Source organism: Chelon labrosus (assembly GCF_963514085.1).
Source record: "Chelon labrosus genome assembly, chromosome: 15".
Taxonomy (NCBI): Eukaryota; Metazoa; Chordata; class Actinopteri; order Mugiliformes; family Mugilidae; genus Chelon; species Chelon labrosus.
Window position 1 is genome coordinate 3,868,105 of NC_140348.1, and position 23,739 is coordinate 3,891,843.

The 23,739-nt window shown below is 42.0% G+C and overlaps 1 protein-coding gene across 1 annotated transcript in view; it reads left to right on the forward strand.

Annotated features, from left to right (window-relative positions):
* atrnl1a (attractin-like 1a) overlaps nucleotides 1–23,739 on the forward strand; it is a 270,092-nt gene that overhangs the window by 241,271 nt on the left and 5,082 nt on the right. The window contains exon 29 of the mRNA XM_084562309.1: nucleotides 11,629–11,743. Coding sequence (XP_084418435.1) covers nucleotides 11,629–11,743 — 115 coding nt within the window. The remainder of the gene's footprint in view (nucleotides 1–11,628; nucleotides 11,744–23,739) is intronic.

Below are 23,739 nucleotides of genomic sequence, written 5' to 3' on the forward strand. Positions count from 1 at the left end.
TACTAAATAATATATTACCATTCACCTCCCCTAATTCTGCAAAAACGTCACAATTAGTTAATTCCGACCTTAACAAAGGTTTCGACTCATGAGGTCAGCAATATCACAATAAGGGGGCGTTCAGATGGACTTTTCAAATAGCTTCCTTTCAAAGTATCAGTTTGGCTAAGTACTGGATAAATAAACAGAAATGCTCTTGCTCCACCTGTCTTACCAAACATTTTTGTGAACCTCTTCCTGTGGACTTACTGTGGAGTAACCATGAATCCCAGAATGCATTTTGTTCCAACCAGTGGTGATGAACAGAAACTGAGGGGTTTTCGACAGCATCTCAGTGTCATTAGTGGACCTTTAGATTTTGGAGGTAGCATCAATAAGAACAATGCTGTCACAGTTGTAAATAGTCTTAAACATAGTCTCTATCAAGTTTGAAGTACGTACATTTAGAGTTGGTGTAAATCATGAGAGAGACCCTTGAGGTGTCAGTGACATGAGGACGGACCTCCATCTATGCATCCATTTTCATCTGCTTATCTGATATTGGGTTGCTGTGGAAACAGGTTAAGGATGGTTTTCCAGATGTCCCTCTCCCTAGCAACGTGTTCCAATTCCTAATAAGAGATCAGGCCAGAAGGGATTTGCAGTCGTTTCAGCGAGCCTCTGAAACTGTGTGAAGTTTGCTCACACACCCAATAAATCAAAGGATTCAGGCCATAAATTATAAAAGACACTAAAATCTTTACATAAATAAATGGTGACAATGGTGGAAAATGATTATTTTAAAGCATTTTAAGCCATTTTAAGTGTTCTCAGCCTACATGAGGAGATTACATCTCAGCTGAACCTTCTGAGGCACTTTTATTACTCGCAAATGTAGGAAGCTGCCTAAATTCGATAAGGGGTTCAGGATAAAGGAATCATATTTAGATGCAAAACCAGTTTCAGATTAGACAAAAACCCACCCAACCTACATATCAGTTCCTCTTTCCACACTCCTCCTTTGCTTTGAACAGAGAAGCATTAGAAGTGTAACATCCAGACAATCAGCGTAGCAAAGATCCTGCTGCGTGTTGAGATTGTGCCCGAGGCTTTTTGTTGATATGAACAAAGATAAGATGAGCGTTGTTTTCAAGAGATGCACCTGATATCAGACTTCTAACGCACATATTTCTCTGCCCTTGTTAGAAAGCATCTGAGTTAAGTCTTAATTGACTCTTTGCTGGATCCAGCGGTATATCCATTGATGCTGGAATGCAGTGTTTTTCATCTCCAGACATGAGCCTCTCATTTAAACCAAACAATTCTACTCTGATCTCATCTGTCCACAAAACATTGTCCCAGTAGTTTCCCGGCTTGTCCACATGATGTTGATCAAACTGCAGACGGGCAGAAATGTTCTTTTTGGAGAGCAGTGGCTTTGTCTTTGTCACCATGCTTGTTCAGTTTTTTCCTGATGGTGAATTCCTGAACATTAATATTAGCCAATGTGAGAGAGGCCTTTAGTTCCTCAGAAGTTACCCTGGGTTAATCTGTCTGTCATTTTTGAGCTTAGCATCTAGGCGTCTTATGATCCTCCAACCACTGAACCACTGCTGGGATGTAGACTGTGGCTGTAGAATGCTGTCCAGTGTTTGCTCAAGAATGTCTTTTCAGTGTCAGTTTGAAAGAATGAGAGCGTGTTCACTGTGGACAAAAAGAGGTGAGAGAGACGATGAGATGGGCAGAAATGGAGAGACAGAGTGACAGAGACGAGGTAGCGTGAGAGTGATGGAAGTAATGGGTGAGATGGAGAGGCCTGACAGTGAAGACCATAATGGATGGCAAGAGGAAAGTGGAACTGAGGAGATGATCTGGAGTGGAGGGATTCCTATTTCTGTGTGTATTTATCAGTCTTAGACCCTCTGAATGAGTTATCTTCCAGTTGCATGAACACTTCCCATTTTCTGACCTTAAATTGTAAACGTTACAGAAGACACTTAGTAAGACAGGACAGGCGGGCCATGACCTCACTGACCTCTGAACTTATTCCACTAGTCAAAGTGAGCTGTCTAAAACAATTCCAGCGATGTGAGACCCCACATCCAATCTCAGCTCCCCTCTACTTTCCTGTTCATCTTATTCCTGCCTTTAATTATCTTTTCGTGTTTCTCTTTTCTTAAATAAATATAAAAATTAAAACCATTAGAAAGAAAAAAACAACCAAAGCCAGAGGCTCTCCATGTTCAACCAGCCTCTAGAGATTGTTTTTTTAAATATAGCATTTAAATAATGTGTGCTTTAGACATGGTGCTCATTGAGAGTGATGAGTGCCCAGCATACTACACAAAACCTTTTGACCATTACTAGTAAACCATCCAGGTACTTATAGTGTATTGCATAAACACCCCAGTGTGAATGAACCTATGCACTCAACAAAGCAAGTGCAAGAACAGGAGATTTGAGATGTAGTGCTAATTTTGCCACCAAGCTATCATTAGCCCCACCACTGTAGTAGCCTCCTGGAGTGTTCAAAACACTTGTAGTATATGGATCAACTTTGATAGGCTGGCAAGCTGAAACACAATGGTCTAATAAAGTTGCTCCATATACTACAATGTTACTGGAGTTTTGACCACTCATTTTTTTTTTTTTTTTTTTTTTTCATGCTTATTGGAATCAGCTGAAGTTGCTCCTGAAACACAACTCTACTTCTAATGTAAAACCCTTGAGAAGGTTATGTGGGAAATGGGAAAATAGCATGTTCCCTCAAAAATGGATTTAAATGGGTACTCACTGGGTCTTCTCCATAATTTCCCTGCAGTCCCACGGAATATCAACTTAGAAGAGAATTGTAAAGTACTGTAATTTTACAATTGAACAAACCCATACTTGTACCTCCGGTGTTTTTTCCATGTGTCTACAGGCACCCCAATAACTGTACTTTAGCATTCATGAGGTGATAAATTGTAACCTTAGCCTCCTTAAAATTTAACATTTATTAAAAAATTTAAATTTACTGAAGTCCTACATTCTGAATCATAGACTGTATATAAATATGGACAATGCGTCCCCACTTCCTTGCATTGGCCAAACTCACACTATTTTCTCAGGCATACGGACAGTGGCATCTTGTGAGTTTGGAGCCAGAGTCTGTGCAGTATGGTCTGAGAGTGGAGCCATGTGGAGACTTGTTATCGATGACACATGTTTTCGTTTAAAGGGGTCCTAGAACACATTTTTTGACCATTAGGAATTGATCTTTGAGCCTAAATAATGGCATATGTAAATTTGTGGGGCTGAAAACGCCCCAGGAGCACTGCTAGAGAGCCTAATACAAGGTCATAAATAAGCCCTGCAATGAAACAGTTTGTTTTTCCCGCCCACTCAGCAAGTTCATGAATAATGAAATGAGCTGCGTGCTGATTGGCCAGTTTACCCAAAGGCTGATTGGCCCACATATCCTGAAAGCTGATTGGCCTAATCCACCGGGCTGAAGCTCGAGCCAAAGCCGGCTTGATACTTTTTATTTTTTAAATATATTTTTTAGGGGCTTTTTGTTGCCTTTATTATAGAGATAGCTGAAGATAGACAGGAAAGGGGGCAGAGAGAGAGGGGATAACACGCAGCAAAAAGCCACAGGTCGGACTCGAACCCTAGGCTGCTGCAACAAGGACTCATCCTCGGCACATGGGTCGCCAGCTCTACCCACTGAGCTATCCCGGCGACACAGCCGGCTTGATACTGTCCGAGGTTGGAGAAACACTCCGGGGTGAAGTGGGCAGAACAAACTACCAACCTCGGGTTGAAGCTCTGTGGAACGCGGTTGTAAATGAACATCAACCATTCCCGCTGACAGTTGAGTTCTTGGGGAAGTCTGTGTAGAGTCTTGACCTGCCCCAAACATCCTGGAACATTACACGCATAGTCCGACATACCGTATCCCTCTTGTCAGAAACTGCGGTTAGTTGTCGCTGGGGCTAGCTAGCTAACGCCTCCGCCCTTACAGTGGGCTGGAACATGCAAATGAGAGAGGGTGTATCCAAAAGGGCTGGGCGCCTTTTACGTAATATCGGAGCTCTGTTCAGATTTGCCCATTTCAACACGGCCGTTTCTAGTTTTGAATTTGCATACGAAAGCAGGCTGGAGAAGGCGGTGAAGTTTTTGGTGTGGTCCTTAGACACCACTCGGAGCCTAAATTCAACAGGAACAACGTAAATGTGGTTTTGATTCTAGGACTCCTTTAATTAATACTGCGCTCTGCTCTACCTCCACCAGTTACAGGGAAATGTTGGCTCATACACTGTACTTATTTACTTATTTTACTATAGCGTCAAATAACTAACTAAAACGAAACTTATCAGAAAAATGAGCACTTGATTATGCATCAGAAGTATATTAACTACCTAAAATGAGAGAAACCATTTTTTTTTTATTTTTTTTTAAACATGTACTTTAGTGTTTTAGTTTGGCCCAAGTCCCATCTACTAACATGGAGGGGGTGGAGCTTATGACCTATACTGCAGCCAGACACCAGGGGGAGCTCTACTTGCTTTGGCTTCACTTTGGTGGAGCTGGTCCATCATCCATCTTTATACAGTGTATGTTCTGAATTTTGAGTTCGGAAAATGTTTTATTCAACATTGTGCACTTTTGCTTTTACAAATTTAACTTTTTGAGAGCACTGTAATATCTTTGTGCAATTGTCTGCTTCATCTCAGTGGCTTCCGCTTTTCAAACATTTAAAACGGCAGCTTCTCTTTTTTTCTGAGCAGATTGTATTTTTGTGCTTGCTGTCCGCCGTTTACTTTCTTGCTTATTTGTGTGATTGGATTAGGAATTTGCAATTTACCACAACTGTGATTTCACCTCACTACAGACATTCCGTGAAAGCTGTTAGAGAACACTGCCTCAGAAGAAAAAAGCTGCTATCCAGAGGAAGATAAAATTTGGCACAATTTCCTCAGGCCTCAGACAATTTATTTATCACGCTGCTGTCGGTGTCCAACACCTAGAAACTCTGCTCAATTGACCACTTTGTTCATCCAGGAACAAAAATGGAACGACTGTTGGAACAACTGTTTGTTTGAAGCAAGTACAAGAGACAAGCGGAGAGTAGGTGTGGATGAAAAAAAAGAAATTGGAGGAGGGGAGAGATGAGGAAGGAAGCTGTGAGGAGAGAAGATGAAAGCGGGAGGGAGGGGAGGGGAGGCTGACTCTTTTGTTGAATGACCTCGCTTCTCCTGAAACGTCTTGGAATTTTCCTCTTTTCTTTGTTGATATTTTTGATAAATGAAAGAAGAAAAGAAGAAAATGGACTCGACAGAAAGTGCAGCATGAAGTGACCTCGTCTGAATTTTACTTTTCCTGGTTGTGTTGTAAAAAAAACATTTGAAGCCAGTCAGTTAAAGGCAGTTTTCTAGCCAGCACCAGTTTCATGTCCAACTAAAGCACGCTGATGCAAAAGGACCAAGAAGAAGAACTCACGCACACTGATGAGAACACTGTGTAACTGGGTTCATCAGGTTAATGCTGCTTGGCCGAATCGACTCCATCTGTTCACAGGAAGTTGTGATCAGCTAGAGAGACACATGTGAAGATATTATGTATCAATGTATGTACTAATGTCAAACAAATCATTTAACTCTGCAGCCTCAGAAAAACAACGCGGGTACTATGTGAACAGATTCTAGACAAACATGAGATCATTATTAAGGACTAGCTGCTGGTTCCACATCACCTGTTAATGCAACACGCACTGACTTCCCATAAAATTCAGATTAAACTCCAAGATCCTGCATACAAGGCGCTGCATGAACTTGAACTTCGATCGAACTATTGATCCCTGCTCCACCTCCAAGACAAAAGCTGATGGCACCTTTGCTCTCTGGAAAACATTTGCCCAGTCCATCACATGCTTGTGTTTCTGGACTGTTCCTCTGAATCTTGGGCTGTTTTGGCGGCTTTTATTAACCCAGTTTGAGTTTGCTTTAGTCATACGTTCAAGCATTTCATCATCAATTGTGTTGCTTTCTGGTGTTCATGAAGCAATTTGGTATTTAAAAAAAGGTCTATAAATAAAGCTCTACTTATGGTCAGAAGTGAGGAATGTTGTCAGTTTGGATAAACCTAATTTAATAGAAAAGAGCAAACTGTCAGACTTTATTCTACACTGGACACTTTGAGCATTTTGTGTGAGCACACACAGCTCAGTGCTAAATCAGTGTAGTTATGTGCGTAGACGGTAGGAAAATAAAATATATTTATTTGACATTGCTGCTTTGAAAGCCTGAAAACATTTAGTACATGCAGAATGGTTTTCCACAATGGAGTTTACATTGTGGAAAACCATTCTACATGTACTAAATGTTTTTGTCAAACACACACACACACACAGCCACACACACAAAAAAAACCCAGCTCCAGCTCTCACCAAAGATGGCACCAGAGCTCCAAAGGCTGCACGGTTCAAAGCTGCAATCTTTCTGGATTATTTCCAGTAATTCTTTACAGAATGAAGGCCTTAAATTGCTCAGTATTGCCAAGTAGCCAATTTCAACATTGCGCACAGTCAGCAAAAGCTGCTGTCTGGGCTTAAGTAACATTTCATATTTAAAATATAAATAAAATGAGAGACCCTGATCTCTCTCTCTCTCTCTCTCTCTGCCAGGTCAGAGCCTCTGTTCTCTTCAGCTGAGCTCAGATGCTGTCAGCTTTTATAGCGGACAGACAGCTCAGCAGGATTTTACCACGGACTTAAAAGGCTACCTGGACTCTGCCTGCATGACTCTCCTTTCTAACCTTACCCACTTCTCTACGTTCGTCCATTCTTACCCCTCTCTTTACCCACTTACCTTGATTAGTTTGGGACAGGAGCCAGAGAAAGCTCTCACAGTTGTCACCATCACGCTGGTTAAGCTTCATCATTGACTTTCTCTCTCGCGCGCACACTTACACATGTTAGCTTCCACAAACACAATATACAAAGAATCAGGCAAACTCATTGTGCACACAGATTATTCTATAAAGCAGCTTGTTACTGTGCATGGTCATGGATGTGTAACAGCTGATCGTTGGGTGGATGCTCTTGGTTTCTGGGCCTGTATGTATGTCTAAGGCAGCAGTCTGCTTAGTTAGGTGAGCACTTTGGTCAGGGCTCTACAACATGATTGTGGGAGCTTTAAATATTTGCATTCGCGGTGGAAACAGGCTAGGTAAGGAATCCTGAGGTGTTCCCAGGCCGGGTGGGGTGTATAATCCCTCCAGCCAGTTCTGGGTCTACCCCGGGGTCTCCTCCTGACTGACTTTGATGCGAAGGAGCAGCGGTTCTACTCCAAGCTCCTCATCCTATTTCTAAGGCTGAGCCCAGCCACCCTTCGTAGGAACCTCATTTCAGCCGCGTTCCTGGTTGTGTTGTTAAAGAAAAATAGCTGAAGTCAGTCAGTTAATGGTTGCTACTTTTACTACATCACATTTTAGTAGTAAAAACAACATACTATCATCTTTTGCAGTTTTATGGCATATTTATCAACTTAATTACTTGGTCACACTCAATTCTGGTAACAGGCCATTGGAATTTGAAAAAACAAAACAAAAATGATTGTACCCAATCCAGTAGTTTTGCAACCGATTAGAGTCATTTTGTTGTAAACTTATTCAACTCCTCAACCATCAAATGATGATGTGTGACGAGGTTACTGTTATTATTCTTTCCATTACCTCATAACCAAATGATTTGATTGGCCGACAGATCTTTGCCAGAGGATAATCAGTTCCCAATGGAGAGACTAGACTGATTTTCTGGCACAAAACTTTTGTGGGCAGGCGAGTTACTTAATTAATTACTTGCTGTATACTGAAAAAGTGTAGTCAGAGGTTGATTGGTTCTAATTTTAGCTAAATTGACATCCCTCTGAAAAATGAGTTGAAACTATTGTACTGGAATAAGCTTCTCGATGCTTACCATTTTGAAGGGAGTTTAAGCCATATTTAAGGAAACGATAAATTAAATTAGAATAAAATATATACATTCTTGAGCAAAAGTCAGTTTCCATTTAGTGCAGCTTATTGTGTCAACTCCTGACGACGGACCCTTTACTCACGTGACCTTTACTTGACTGCACAAGGTTTACTGTTTCCTTTCTGTGGATTTTAACAAGCTTTTACTCACCTAAGTAATTTCCAGGAGGAAACGGTGTCTTGTAAAGACAGTCTAATGTAAACATGATTGTCTGTCCAGATTTTTTTGTGGGTTTTATGCACCTACATATGATCAAAGGAACTAGTGGGTTATAACTATACAAACACACACACACACACACACAGACAGACCCAGCTCTGGAAACCGTGAAGCCATGAAGTTAAGCAAATAAGTAAATGAGCATTAGATGCTGCAGTTTGTTAATGACTGAAATCAGTGTGTCAGAGTGGATTTTACATAAACAAGAGAGCACGCTCGTAATTGTCAGGACTAGCAAGCACCTGTTGTTCATTTCCCTCATTCCTGTTTCGTTCGCTCCTAAACGGAACAATGACTCACTGTTTTGTCTCAATCAGGAGAAAGAGTGTTTGCTAATAGGAAGTCCTAGTTACGGAGTCAGTTAAGTGTGTGTGTGGGACTCTAGTTAGTGGGGAATTCATCATTTCCTGACACTCTGAAAACACTAAACAAACAGAGGAGCCTCTAGCCTCTAATTATGCCGTACGCTCCAGCACTTAAACCTATTAGCACTGGAGGGGATGTTTACGTGTGTGTATGTATGTGTGTGTGTGTGTGTGTGTGTGTCTGAGTGTGTGTGTGTCCTCTCTATGTGCATACAAAGGTGGTCCAAGCACTGTGTTAAGTTATTAACTATGTTTATGGGAGCTTACAGCGTCACCCTCTAATTACTGCACCTATCTGAGTCTGCTGAGTGTTCAACGTACAGTATTCTTTTCTATATGATTGTTTCATCCCGTTGACAGACATTTGAATTCTGTCCCACTTTAAGTCCTCAGAACGGAAGGTCACCCTTGGTAATGAAATATGCGAAGAGTCATTTAAAGACTTTATGTACCATTATTGAGCACAGATGGTGTTTTCCCACAGCGACCTGTTTTGTATTTATGCAGTTTGACAGTTGCGCTCCAAGCTGCCTCTTTCAACCACTGTGTTCTACAGCTGGACTCTGCATTTTGTGAATTTAGGTGTTTCATATTCTTTTTCTTATAAAGTCACGCCAGGATTGTTTAGAGGTTTTTAACAGTGAACTCTGTCTTTATTTAAGTGACACTATTTTATTGGACCTTATTGCAAACAGATATAGAGCCAGATAAGGGCATGACAAGCATGAAACAAGTGACTATAACAAAGAAAGTAAAAGAGAATTTAAAATACAGTTTAAGGCAAAAGACGTCTCAAGACATTTTCCCAAACCATCCACAACTGTCTTCACTTATGAGTGGTTATTGCATGATTGTTGTCTTGGTTAAATATTGAAAAAGTCTGTTGAGACTTAAACCACAAAACTTGCAAAACCTTTTTTCGACTTCTGTGTGAGAAAGCAATGCTTCTAGGACTGGGAAGTAAGTAAATAAAAACTGAAAAACAAATTATATCTACTCAATAAATACACAAAAATACCAGATTTAATTTGGTTACCCTGTGTTAGGTCAATTGTAAATCTGTCTAAAACTCCATCCTCCATCTTAAGTTTGTGTCTTGACAGACCTTAATAGGTGGTTTATATTTCTGCACCAATTTGACGCGTAGCTACGGCGACAGCACTGACTCTACGCAGACCCTGACACCACGTGCACCTCTCCAGAAGTGTAACTACACGTCACAGGAACGCAGTCCGCAAGAGCTGTGATTGGTCTGCTTGGTAGTAGCGTATTTCCGGTTAAGCATTTCCAGCTGTTTCTCCATCTCGGCAATTTTCAAATACATCTTTTGGATCAATAAACACATTGAAGAAAGGTTAACTGAGGAGGTTCGGAGGTACAAACATTTGTATGACTTGTCTTCGGCGAAATTTCGGGCAAAAGCCATTGCTGAAAGTGAAGCAGGAAGTAGAAAGAAAAATTAACCTGATCACAGCAACCATACATATCACATGTGGGTGTGTTGTATTCACGTCCAGGTTAGCCGTGGTGACTTTTAGAAAATGGTGGTACTGTAAAAAGTCACAAATGGTAAAACAGGCCTTACGCTTGTAAGACTGTTTCAGAGTGATCAATAACTCATTTGTTTGTCTCTGCTCTGGCTTGGATAGTGTCAGGAGGAACAATTAGAAGAGAGAGACAGTGTTACCAGATACAGTTGATGGTTTCCAGCTCGAAACCTTTTAAAAATTGCACACAAAACCTCCTTAAACATTAGATCAATATTTAGTTTAGCACTTTAACCATTCAGATTGCTTACGCTAGTGTAGTCTGGTATACCGCGGCAGTAACAAACTGAACTGTACAAGCCAACCCGCACAACTACTGTCATGTAGTTCACCGTAGTAGCAGTAGAAGTAGTAGTAGTAGTAGTACAGATGGAGTTTCTCTCTTTAGAAAGCAGCACAAACAGTGCACATTCAGTGTGCTAATATCTTGGGAAGAAAACATTCCTTATGGGCCCATAAAAACACCAAAGTGATCCAAAACCAGCCCTAATCTTTTTTCTCAACCCAGCTATTTTTACCCACAAAATAAAACTTCCCAATTAGCCGGCCTGGCAATGCTGGCGAGAGATTTGAAACTGAAGTAAAAAAACAACAAAGTAATGTGTTAATAGAAGATCACAGGATGAGAAACCTTTTCTATGTGAATCCTTCCCGAATGTGAACCGTATGCTCGTCTCATTTCCCCACAGGCACGGTACTAAACAGGGTCTATCTCTGTGACCTCTGTGGTACAGTGTGGCAGAAAGGTCTAACCGGATCAATATCTCCATGTTGTGTATTCAGATGAAAGGAAACGCGATCCCAGACATGAGATACTATTACACAGACAGTAAGACACAATATATTTATAGTGATTCCCAGAGAGGCTGAACATACAAAACAAACAAAGACCCTATATCCTCAAGTTAATCAAAGAGCTTTCTGTTTATCAAAGGTTAAAGACATTTGCGTTGGTGTTTTATTGTCTGCGTATTAGGAGATTAAAAACACACAGAGCTAACTTCAGGGATTCTGGGACGCTAATGTGAGCAGAGAATTATTCATCCAGATGAGAAGACCTGTGACTGGATTCAGGGACCGCTGAGTAACAGTGCTACAGCAGATCTCTAAACGTGTCTATCTGTACATTTACCTGGATATCAGCTGCACAGCAGGCGGAGCTCCACATGCTGCCAGTTGGCCTGCTTCCCCCAGCTGGGAGCTTCGTTCCTGGGGGAGGTGGCAGCAGGGATCTGGGCAGCACAGCTTGAATTCTGGGTGTCTGCTACATCCTTCAGACAGCCTGGCTAGCTGCTCCGTTAACTAGATAGGAGTGTTGTGTGACTTCCTGTATTTATGAAACTGCTCCCACTGGTGTCGGCGTCGATGTTGTCCATAAACAGCTGTTAAATGCTGAACATATTCTATTCTGTTTTTGCTCTGACAATCTTTATACCCATTTCCTTTCCAGTGGACACTTGTTGTGTACTTGTGTTGATGCTTGTTGTGTCTGTGTGTGCAGGCAGTGCCGAAGCCCATAGCCATGGAGCCATGCTGGGGGAGCAGAGCAGGTGTTCTCACTGTGTTGCTGTACCTGCCAAGAGTCCCGTCTGGAATACCTCCACCTGGACAGTCTGGTATGATGGCCATACAATACACAAACAATATATCATGGAAGAATGTGTGATGTCAATCGTCAATACTACGGTTGAAAAACGATTTTACGTCTCAAACTGATCTTGATTTGAAAGATACTAATCGATCGATTTTTTTTTAAATATGTGCCATTTCCCTTCATCCTCTCATTATAAATTTCACTACGGTCTAGCAGGACAAATCTCACGGGACTGCTCAACAAGATTAGTCCACGTGTGAGGGAGGTCCAAACTATGATAGAAGCCACATCTCTGAGAGCACTGTCAAGCCTGAAAGCTGCTTGGATTTAAAAAGAGCTGCACAAAATCAAAAACATATGAAAGATGTGCAACTTGAGGGAAAATATTGTGGGAATACCTCAAATCTCTGGAGCCAATGATAACATTATCTTTGTGATAACTAGAATTATTCAGACAATCAGTAGCAATACCCAGCCCCAGTTGATACTGTGAAAGATCCTGATGCCTGAAACTATTTCAGCTGTGCTTTGCATGGTTTTAGTGAAATTACCTTCTAAACTGAAGTTGGTTTCTCCCTTATATTCTTGCCATGCATTGTCCAGTAGGGTTTTTAACATTATTATGCTCTCTATAAGGGGACAGAATTGCTGCCATAGTCATAATCTGTGCCAGTCATTTTGAAAAGGCAGGTTGTGCATAATGACCTGCAATATCAGCAGACAGTATTTCTATCCAACTGTCAGGCTCCAGGCACAGCCACCGTGACTTTTTATGATTAAGTTGAACAAATACCAACTCTCTAACTGGTTGTTACTCTACTCTGATTTGATCGTTGCTGTTGTTGTAAACCGTCAGCTGTCTCTGAACCATGAAATCCCACATCTTCATTATTTTAGGTTCACATAAACAGTTTGTGATCTTTTTTTTTATAAGCTGGACTGTTTTCAGCGGCTTAACGACGTCCAAAAAGACTCCAGATGTAGGGAGCGGTGCTTCTCGTGTGCCTTGTGGCAGCTTCCCTGTCAGCTTTCATGTAGAGCTGGCTGAGGCGTTCGCAACAAAAGCAGAGTAAACACACTAAAATACGATGGCATCTAAGGCATCATCAAAGGTGTCTTGAGATGAGGTTTCCTGGCTGTTAGAACAGGGCAGTTCAGTGGCGTAGAAGGCTGAAAGGTTACACGTCCTCAGTCATGGCAGACCAAAGACTCTGTTAATTCAGCCTGAAAGAAACGCCAGGTTAATGCCTGTAACGTAACCATGGTCTGTGGTCATGGGGTTCTACAGCCAGCAGTCAGTTAAGAGAAAAGCAGTGTTGTGTTTCAGTGTTCAGTCACAAAATGTTGTGTTCAGCAGGGGGAAAATCAATATGTCATAAAGTTTAGAGTCAGTGAGTCAGTAAAGCCACATTTGATGGTAGATGTTAGATCTTACATCGTGTGCTATTCTTGAGCACTGTATTGTTGTTGTTGGGATTTAAATGAACATTTAGGCATTTAAATTAAGTTATTTCCAAGTGAAGTGGTTCTGACTTTACACTGATAGCTTAATTCCAGTTTTCTGACTTTACTTGATTATCGTGATGTGAGGTGTTTAATCTTTTTGGGTCAACTGCTTTGTGTTTGCTTATTTGATATCAGGTTTTGTAGGAAATTCAACTCACCACACCAAATAAAAATCAGATAAGTGACCAAGACAAGAAACAGATGTTCTTCAAATAAACTGTGGTTGAATCTCAACGTTTTATATTGCGATACCAGTGCATTCGTTCTTCTAGCGTTGCCGCGTTCTCCGCAGCAGAATGATGTATTTTTCAGAAACGCCTTGACATATGGCACCTTAAAGTCGCTCTGATGTGGTCAGGCCTGCCTGCTTTCCCTCCAACACTCACTGTTGGATCAATTGTTCCTCTCAGTGAGACATCCTGACTTTCCACCGCCTGAGCTCATGTTGCGCTATAGACGGACGACATGCGATATCCCCCAGTCGCTCCAGCCAACCACCAAACGGCTGTGGAAATCACTGAAAAGACGGCAGCACTTCCTCACAGGCCTGAGCGAGGCCTGCGGCATCATGCAGCGTCAGCACCGGGTCAATCTTCCCTCTCTCGCCATCTCATCTTCCATCTCAGTCGACCTCTAGTACTCTTTCCTGGCTCACGCATCTACATTTAGTCTCTGAGGCCTCTCTCACTTTGTATTTTTGTTCTTGCCTGCAGCTCTTTGGGAGACTGCTGTCAGGGAGTCTGTTGGTAGTTCTGGTCTTCATGAAGTGGACTGTGTGTAACTGGAGTAGGTGTCAGCTTCATGCTGAAGCCTTTAAAACGTGGCAGCAGCAGTCACTGTTGTCTAATAAAGGGGAAGGAATAAGGCATGAAATGTGTGTCAGAACAAGTGCTTAACAGGGAAAATGGAAGCTTTTCTACACCCAGAGGTAATCACGATAATAAAAGAAACCCTAGGGAAGCTAACGGTAACACAAGTGCATTAGGAACAAATGGAGGAGCGGTAAATGGCTCAAACTGTCCGAGAAATTGTCAGGAAATAAAGCAGGTATGGCAAATGTCTACTTTAAGCTAGATTGCAAAAAACGCATTCATTAGTCCATCCATCCCTTTTCTGCCATTTATGCGTCTAGCGGTGGCCACTTCCAGCTCCTGCTGGTGATAAATAATCTTTAAAGTGTGAGGATTAGATGTTAGCACAGGCCTGGGGGGGTCGGGTTAGACCTGTTGTCCAACCCCATCAGACGCACTTAGAGGAGGATTGACACGTTATAAACATTATAAGTAGATTTACACTGATCCATGACAGTGTCAGTATATCAAAGTACTAACAAAACACTACCAATGTTTTGGACCTTACTTTGTCCCAGCAGGAGACTTGTTTTCAAGAAATTTGAGTGATCAGAGGTTGATTGTTCTAGTCAGGCTGCTCTCTAGAGGACTTTTCTGTATTGTTTCCATCAGATTAGTGAAATAACAGTGATAGTTCTCTGTGTTTGAAGCCTCGAGCAGAAGGTCATGCCTGTGTGTGAGCTTAAGTTGCGTCAGTCGTCATAGAACTAACAGGGTTGTACTCCCAAGTGCATAACCACGCGGCACATGAAAGGGCTTTCAAAAAAATTGCCCACCTATCATACGCTCTCTCTCCTTGCCTCCCTCAGTCCTCTCCCCCCGCGCTCCCTAGAGAGGCTCTCGCACAGGGTCAGACAGCACTCCTCCATTGAAGTTAGCACGTATGAACATGAAGTCACTGCAGGCTAGCTCCACCCACACTCTATGGGGGACACTTCAAGAGGAATCCACGATGAGTGCGCCTATTTTAGCTCGCATTCCCTTCTCTTTCAGCTCTTTGTTTTCTTCTTGTCCTCCTTTGCTCTGCTCCCCCGAGGTTTTACCATTAATTGACCCCTTACATGGAAGACGGAGAGAGAGAGAGTGAAGGATAGAAAAAGACTCCAGCCCCAGCCTTACAATTTACAGTTTCTCAGCTGCGACTACATTAACCCATATTCCCATTGCTCTGTCTTACTCCAAGAATGTGGCATTGAGGAATTAAAGCGTGTTCTTGTTCTGCTCCAATGTGCGGCCATATTGAGATTAGCTCCCCATGCCGTCACTATTTTAACAGGACACAGTCATATCTATAGAAGCTCTCAGACCTGGTAAATGCTCTTGCCCCTGCTACTTTTATTTATTTTTTTTATTTCCGATTTTTTTACATCGGCACCATGGATAGACACATATTGATAGATATATATTGTTCTGTGGTACATGTACCTGAGCTCTGTATATGAACCGTTTTTGTGTATATATAATAAGAAGGCACGCTTATCCTGCCACACACCTCAGAAGGTGATTCCAAAGACTCATCAGATAAACTGCTAGGTTATATAATTATAAGGTAGTCGTATCAGTCCGTGGGTAACGTGTGTTCACACTGCGGTGAAACTGAGACCACCTTATCTAATGGCTCAGCTCGGTTCATTTGTACCAGAATGGCGTGCGATTGCTGTGTTCACACCAGCCCAAACCCAGATGTGACAGCAGCCTTGATTGCCTTCACTGTAAAGGACCCGTTCAGACCTTGCATTAAGATCTGATTTGGGCAATCCGATCACAAGTGACCAGCTTTACGTACGTGTATTCAGACCTGGCTTTAACATGTGTCTCCAGAGCCAATCTCAGTTTCACCCTCTGTATGCAAATAAACAGACATCATGTGGGGCACAGCAGAATCTTTTAGCAGCTGATGGATCACTACCACTTCTCCAGAACTAAGAACAGCGCTGTTTTATGTGTGTGTGTGTGTCATGACTTTGGCTTCACACGTTAAGATTTTATGCATTGATCTCCACCCTGATGTTAGTTAGACCTGAACAAAACTCACGTTATAACTCCTTATAACTTCCATACACACCATAATCTCTGGTAATAAATCTAAATAAAGACAGTGGTGACTGAGGAAATACTTAACCACATGGCTCCTCATACATCAACATGACCACATCAATAATTAACACAGAATCACACTGGTGTACTCATATGAAATACTTTGATTTGTAAATTCTTACTTAGACTTATTTATTTATTTATTAGTTAACAGGACAGGCTATTTTAAAACCCTCTTATTACTAATGAGCAAACATCACTTATGGTGCTGTTTCCTTTTCACTATTTAGAATAGTGGGCGTGTGTTTTATTCTGAATGAATGAGGCAGGAGCGCCCCTGCTGAGTATGGGCGGTCTACAATGTCACTCAGTTCACACTACTAAAGAAATATAGACTCATGCGACCCAGACCACCTCCAAATGAGGTCTCTCAAATGCGGATCTTAATGTTAGATCTGGACTGGCCCAGTGCCGTACATCTGGTGTGAACTGCAGTGTGGACAACAGATGACTAGTTTTGCTCAAACATTTATCGGTTCTTTGAGTAACTCTGCCATCCTCATTATTTCAAGTGGCTGTCAGGGAAGCAGTAGGTAGTTACATTTGGTTCAGTTTCCACTGCTTTTCTAAAGTGATCGACCTGCAGATCGTTCAAGCATCAGTAGTGCAGGGTTTGTGTTGGAATATCACGTTAAAGAGAGTAGGCCTGGATGAAGAGCTCTCCATTTCCCAGTTAATTTAAGTTTCAACCCGTGTCTGTGTTTATGAGCTTTGGGTTGTGATTCCAGATACAAGCAGTAAATCCTCTGGATCCAATTTAGGTAGTTAAGGCATGTGATGAGTTGGCAATACAGATCCATTCTTCGGTGCAGTCTGCTCCGATGCATCTTCTGATGCAAATGGACATCTTAATGAACAGTTTAGACTGTTAGGCAGTAACTTTACGATACACGCATACTGTTATTGTTCTGCAGTGTTGGAAATAACACAGACATTGCGACTTTTTTTAAATTAGCTTTCCTCTCTCTGTGCCTCTCCACTGGGAAGTGTGTAATGAGGCTACAGCCAGACCTCTGAGCTGTTATATGGCTTTTTGCTTCACTTTCATCTGACCAGACAGGAACACACTGACTTGGACAAGATTAAAAAGACCGCAGAGATTGCTCTGTTTAAGCCAGATCAACTTCTGTGATAAAAGAATTCATTTTTGGTCCAATAAGTCAAGCAGAAATCGTAAGAGTAAACAGATGCGGCCCGCTGCGGCTCGGCTGCCTGACAGCTGTTGTCAGCCAAATTGCAGCGGACAACTCACACATGGTGCCTGCCTCTAAGAGCATCTCTCACAGGAGAGGGACAGCTTGACCACTGGGCGACTGTTTGACTGATTCAAAGTCGCACTGGCCTGACATGATGGACAGAGCAGGAGAAAAAGACTGACAGGGTGAAATAGAGGGGGGAATAGACTGGTTAAAAAAAACAGGAAAATGATTTTATTTTTGGCTCCATCCACCACTTTTCCATCCACAGCCCAACTCACTCTCCTTCCTCTTTCAGTTTTGCCGTAGCTCTATGTTCTGCCTCCTGAAACTGCAGTTGTTTCATTGTTTTGTGTAGAATGGAACTCAGTCAGTGGCATTAATGGATTTACCAGGATGCACATATACTTAGTTCTGTGTGGCAAAGTTTTTGAGGATAGAGAGAAAGAGAAAGAGAGACTATGGGCTCCATTTTCTTCTCAGGCTCTCTCCCGAGCTTAGTTATTGGGTCAATAGAGACCAAGACGCTGCAGTATTCACAGCCGCCTTTTCCTGCACTAATCTGCCTATTCAGCACCACAGATAGACCCGGGAATATCTGAGAGAGGGAAAACGGGGAACAAAAATAAAGGTACTGTAAGACGTTGAACGTCTTTGTGAGTAAAAATAGAAAGAGCAACGTGAGAGAAAAAGATTGAGAGAGAAAGGGAGGGATTAAAACGCTGAGGTTTCGATAAGAAAGACGGATCCGAGTTCCTTAAGAGACTTGAGTGAAAACAGGTTGAAAGTTGGAGATGCAAGGCTGAGATAAGTGATTGAAGGACTTGTTAAATGTGTGCGGTGGGTGTTAAAAGCGTCTGTGGTGACGCCTCCACACCCACAAAACCAGATTTGCATATCGCTGCAGCGAGGCAAATGAGATCAGTCGTTGGAGTGGATTTATGAACGCGTGGTCACACCTTCATAAATCCACTCCCGGTTTCCTCTAAACATAATCCACCATCATCTCTACCGTTATCTGGCTTGTCCCTTTCTACTGTATAACTTCATTAACTACCTATTGTTCAGCTTTCTTTATGCTTAGAGGAAAAATATGAACCTGCTTGGGTTCGTGTGTTAGACTGCATGATTAACTGAGCACCAGAGACTGTGGCTATGTTTACATGAACATTATTTCTTCAGTCAGAGTAAAGCGTGGCTAAAACATCCATCACTGGAGAACTTTTTTGACAGAGTGGTTCTGCTGTGGAGGGTCTAATCTGCAAGAAATATAACAGAAGTCGCTGTCCACATTGATTCCAGCTCCATTCATCTTTTCAAACACTTGTTTGAACAAAGGGTTGTTTTGCTTCCTCCATGTTTTTGTCCCTCCCGTACACTCGTCACCTGATTTTACCCCACGTGGAGCAGACATGCTCAGAAAGAATGGATTTATTCCAACCAGAGAGAAACCAGCAGATCAGGTGTTCACATCGTTATTAGGAGTTATTAGAAGGTTTGCACCCTCCGTCAGTCTCAGTCTGATTGAAAACTCCTTCTGATCAGTCTGTTCTGATTGAGGTGGTTTCATTCACTCATTCATTTTCTGTAACCGCTTTTCCTCTGGAGGGTCACAGGGGAGCCTATCCCAGCTGTCATGGGGCAAGAGGTGTGGTTCACCCTGGACATGTCTCCAGTCTATCACAGGGCTAACACAGAGAGACAGACAACCATTCACACTCACATTCACACCTATGGCCAATTTAGAATCACCAGTTAACCTAATGAGCATGTCTTTGGACGGTGGGAGGAAGCCGGAGTACCCGGAGAGAACCCACACAGAAAGTTGCCCGATGAATCATTATTGTTAGTAAAATACTAGTGTCCATGTAAACACAACCACCAACATAACCTGGCATTCAGATTAAGCTTCTGACCTACATTTTCCAACTTACAATCCAGTGTTCCTGTTATTGAGTTTTTATAGAATGTGGCTGAGGATTAATTTATTCATTCAATCCTTATCTTTCACCGATGAGAATGAGCGAGGTATGAGAGAAGTTGTCTACATCTTCCTATAGTGCTGAATTTACTTTCTGCCCCCTCTCTTCCTCGTGTTCCTTGTCCTGACAGAGCAGCTTTAGTCTTCTGCTGCATCATTGTAAGCTTGGCCCTTTTCCTAAGAGCAGTCAGGAGACAACTTTATTATGACTGGACAAAAAAAGACGCCAGCCACTTTGAAAAGATCAACTAGAAGAAAATACTGCAAATAAAACACTCAGATTAATTAAGTAAATCTCTTTGGTTTATTGTGCTTTGTCTAAGTCATATTGTGGATACAGACATCTGTCATACCTACTCCAGCTTCATAAACTGATGAAGAAGACTGTTATCTGTGTACTGTTGGGGTGGAATCCAACAGTACCAATCATAGCACTAGCAACATGTTAGCAGAACAGTATCTAAATACAGAATGTCTGGCAAATTTTAATTTCCTTTCTAAGAATGGAAAACTCAGAGGATCCCTCTGAGTTGTTTGATTTTTCCACGCTACACTGTCTTGAACCTGACTCTACACAAAGATTAAATCCATATCAACCTCATTCAGCTGTCTGGTTAGTGGCATTTCTCAACATGACGTCTTTATGAGTAGAATCCATTCCTCTCTCAGACCAGACTGTGCCTACTGGCCTGAAAGCATCGCTGTAGCTGCACCGTCCTTTTCTTCCTCTCCCTGACTTGACCTCCTGTCACCATCCTCCTTGGGTCCCACTCTCCCCCTCTGGGTGCCTGACTGGATAGCTGCTTGACAGGAATCAGAGGCCAGAGCTCAGAAGCTCAGCTCCATTGACCTGGAATGGATCTCCGATACTTTGATCCTCTCAGTCTTTGAAACCTCCACCCCGCTGGGATAGACTCGCCTGTCAGCCCCACTCCTTCATCCGTCTGCTTGTTGACTTTTAGTCAAATACTCAGTGGCATTTACACGGAGGCCGCTTACGTATTCACTTTGTGGAGGGTTTGATAACATCCATTCTTTGTCCTTGCCTTCCTTGTTGTTTTTCCTTTATTTGTTTTGCTCTAAAATGTGCAGGCTGTCATTAAAATGATTGACAGGGCAACTACTCAAGGTCTTACTGACTTGATGAATTTAAAAGAGCAGTCAAGAGAAGGTCAGGATCCAGAGGAGCACAATGATAATGATGTACAATGATGATGATGACACATAAATCTTACCTTCTTTTTTTTTTTTCAACATTTGCAGACATACGGTTATTCTGCATATTTTGTTGTCCTGGATATATTTCAAAGATACACTGCCTGGCCAAAAAAAAATTCACACACACTAATATTTCGTCAGACCGCCTTTAGCTTTGATTACAGCACGCATTCTCTGTGGTATTGTTTCTATAAGCTTCTGCAATGTCACCAGATTTATTTCCATCCAGTGTTGCATTCATTTTTCACCAAGATCTTATATTGATGATGGGAGAGTCTGACCACTGCACAAAGCCTTCTCCAGCACATCCCAAAGATTCTCAATGGGGTTAAAGTCTGGACTCTGTGGTGGCCAGTCCATGTGTGAAAATGATGTCTCATGCTCCCTGAACCACTCTTTCACACTTTGAGCCCCATGAATCCTAACATTGTCATCTTGGAATATGCCCGTGGATGGAATAACCTGGTCATTCAGTATATTCAGGTAGTCAGCTGACCTCATTCTTTGGACACATAATGTTGCTGAACCTAGACCTGAGCAACTGCAGCAACCCCAGATCATAGCACTGCCCCCATAGGCTTGTACAGTAGACACTAGGCATGATGGGTACATCACTTCATCTGCCTCTCTTCTTACCCTGATGCCCCCATCACTCTGGAACAGGGTAAATCTGGACTCATCAGACCACATGACCTTCTTCCATTGCTCCAGAGTCCAATCTTTATGCTCCCTAGCAAATTGAAGTGGTTAGTGGTTTTCTTAAGGCTGCACAGCTGTTCAGTCCCAATCCCTTGAGTTCTCTTCACATTATATATATGGAAATGCTCTTTCTTTCACTATTAAACATAGCCCTGAGGTCTACTGTTGTTTTTCTACAATTTAAGTGATTTAAAAGTTTAAGTGATCACCAGTCAAAATCAATCAGGATTTTTTTCCGACCACATTTCTTCCCCACTATCCTTGTCATGGTTCTGTGTTATGATTTCCTGTGTTCATGTTTTGAGTTTCGTTCATGTTTCATGTTTTTGAGTTTCCTGTTTTATTTTGTTAAGTTTTTCCTTGTTTCCTGTCTTGCCTTCTTCCTGTCCTGTGAGTTTCCACCTGTGTAATTGTCTGCCCCGCCCTGATTGTTTTCACCTGTGTCTCCTCTGCCCTTGTATATATAGCCCTGCCTTTCCTTTTCTCCTCAGTCTTGTCATACTGTTTCCCTGCCATGTGTTTTTTTTTTGGATTTCCCTGCCTTTTTGCAGCACCTTGCAGTTACTTTTGGTTTAAGTAAATTAGTTTTTTGCCTTCTCCTGCCTCATCGCCTGGTGTCCAATGTTTGGGTCCTACCTCACCCCGAAAACCCTGACAATCCTCCCAGTTTTTAATAATGTGTTGGACAGTTCTTAACCAATTTTAGTAGTTTCTGTAATCTCTTTAGATGTTTTCTCTGCTTGATGCATGCCAATGATTTGACTCTTCTCAAACAGACTAACATCTTTTCCACGACCACAGGATGTGTCTTTCGACATGGTTGTTTAAGAAATGAGAAGCTACTCATTGCATCAGTTGGGGTTAAATAACTTGTTGCCAGCTGAATCCAGGTGGTGCCTTTTTATTTTTTTTTGGCCAGGCAGTGTATTTAAATATCAATTTCAAATAGTTGGGAGACATTTCCAATGCTCCATTTTTAAACAAGCGTAAAGAGCATCTCCACCAAATACTGTAATGTCCTATTAATGAAAGGCATCCTAGTTACTCAGGATCAAACCTGAATCTTACATGCGTACATCAAAGCGGGCGTAGCTGTGTGTCATGTTTGCGACTCTTTTAAACCAGTAAAATCAGTGCCTCACAGATCCATGAATATTTGAATATGAACGTGTTTGATTTTCTTTGGCTCCATGGAGCAGAAGCTGCTGTGCTCTTTTTCTGTTTACTCATACACTGGTTCCTGAGCGGGCTGCTGTCCCTTGTGCCTTCATTGAGGACGAGCTCAGAAGCCGGCCTTTCATGTTTTCTGGAAGGCCTGGCTCGCGAGGTTTGTCACCAGGTTAGCGTGCAGGCTCCTCCTGTCACAGATGTTTTCCAGCTGCAGTCCCAGTTTTCCACATCAGACCTGTGCCGATATGTGTTCCCGGGGAATTTAGTCTCTCGCTAATGACCCCATTAGTCTGTGAGGAGGTGGGGAGGGTTGGTGCGTGCGCGGGGTTAATGATGCGTCAACTCACCTGACAAAACAATCACATTAAGGTGCCCGGTCGCCACGGCAGCAAATGAGCACTCGCACTCACCTGGAGCATAATTTGATTACTTTTGACCAATTTAATTTTGCAAATGGAGACGCGTGTGTTCACCTGGAAAAATCAACACAATTATGACGGTGATTTGTCAAAGGTGAAAGCTGTTTCGATGGAAGAATATTCAGATGTCACCGAAGAAACTTAATCATCTTTATTTACTTGAACTTTTCCCGTCTTTGTTCACTCTTTCATTGGAGGTGGTGTTCAGTATGAGGTCAGGTGTTTGAGGATTTGCTGATGGGTGTGTTTGCATGAAAATGACTTCATGTCCATTTCAGTCAGATTAATAGTTGGATTTGAAATAACTGGTGACTTTCCTGTTGCATTTGTTGTGAGTTTACATTGCCCCTGAAGGCAGTCAAGTCTTTCATCTTCCTATTTCTTCTAATTTGTTTATTTTTTGCCAATTCTCTCTTTTTATTCTTTGGCTGAAGGACTTTCTACCTGTAGTTTGTAAGAAAATTGTTCTCAACCTTTTTTGCGGCCTACGTCTGTCTATCCATTATCAAGGTATTCAGGGATTTTCATTATTTTTTTTCTTTCTTCAATCTAGTCTCAGAGAGGTTTGTTTCAGTGCGCCTGAAGCCATCATGTGCTACACCAAACATTTAGTAAAAATGTCACCTGTTGACATGTGTCTTTAAGGGGCCCGCACGATGTCGTTTGTTACATTATGAAAGTCAAGTCAACACCAACTAGTCACTGATGATGTCTTTAATAAAAGAAGAGTAGAAAGTAATGCTTTGCAACCATGAAATCTACATTCTTGTCCTAAATGCATATGCTGAGAACAGACAGCTCATGTGCTACATACTGTGCGCTGCAGATATGTATAGCCTGTATAAAAACAGGCAGCAACTCAGCACCATTGTTAGCATTCA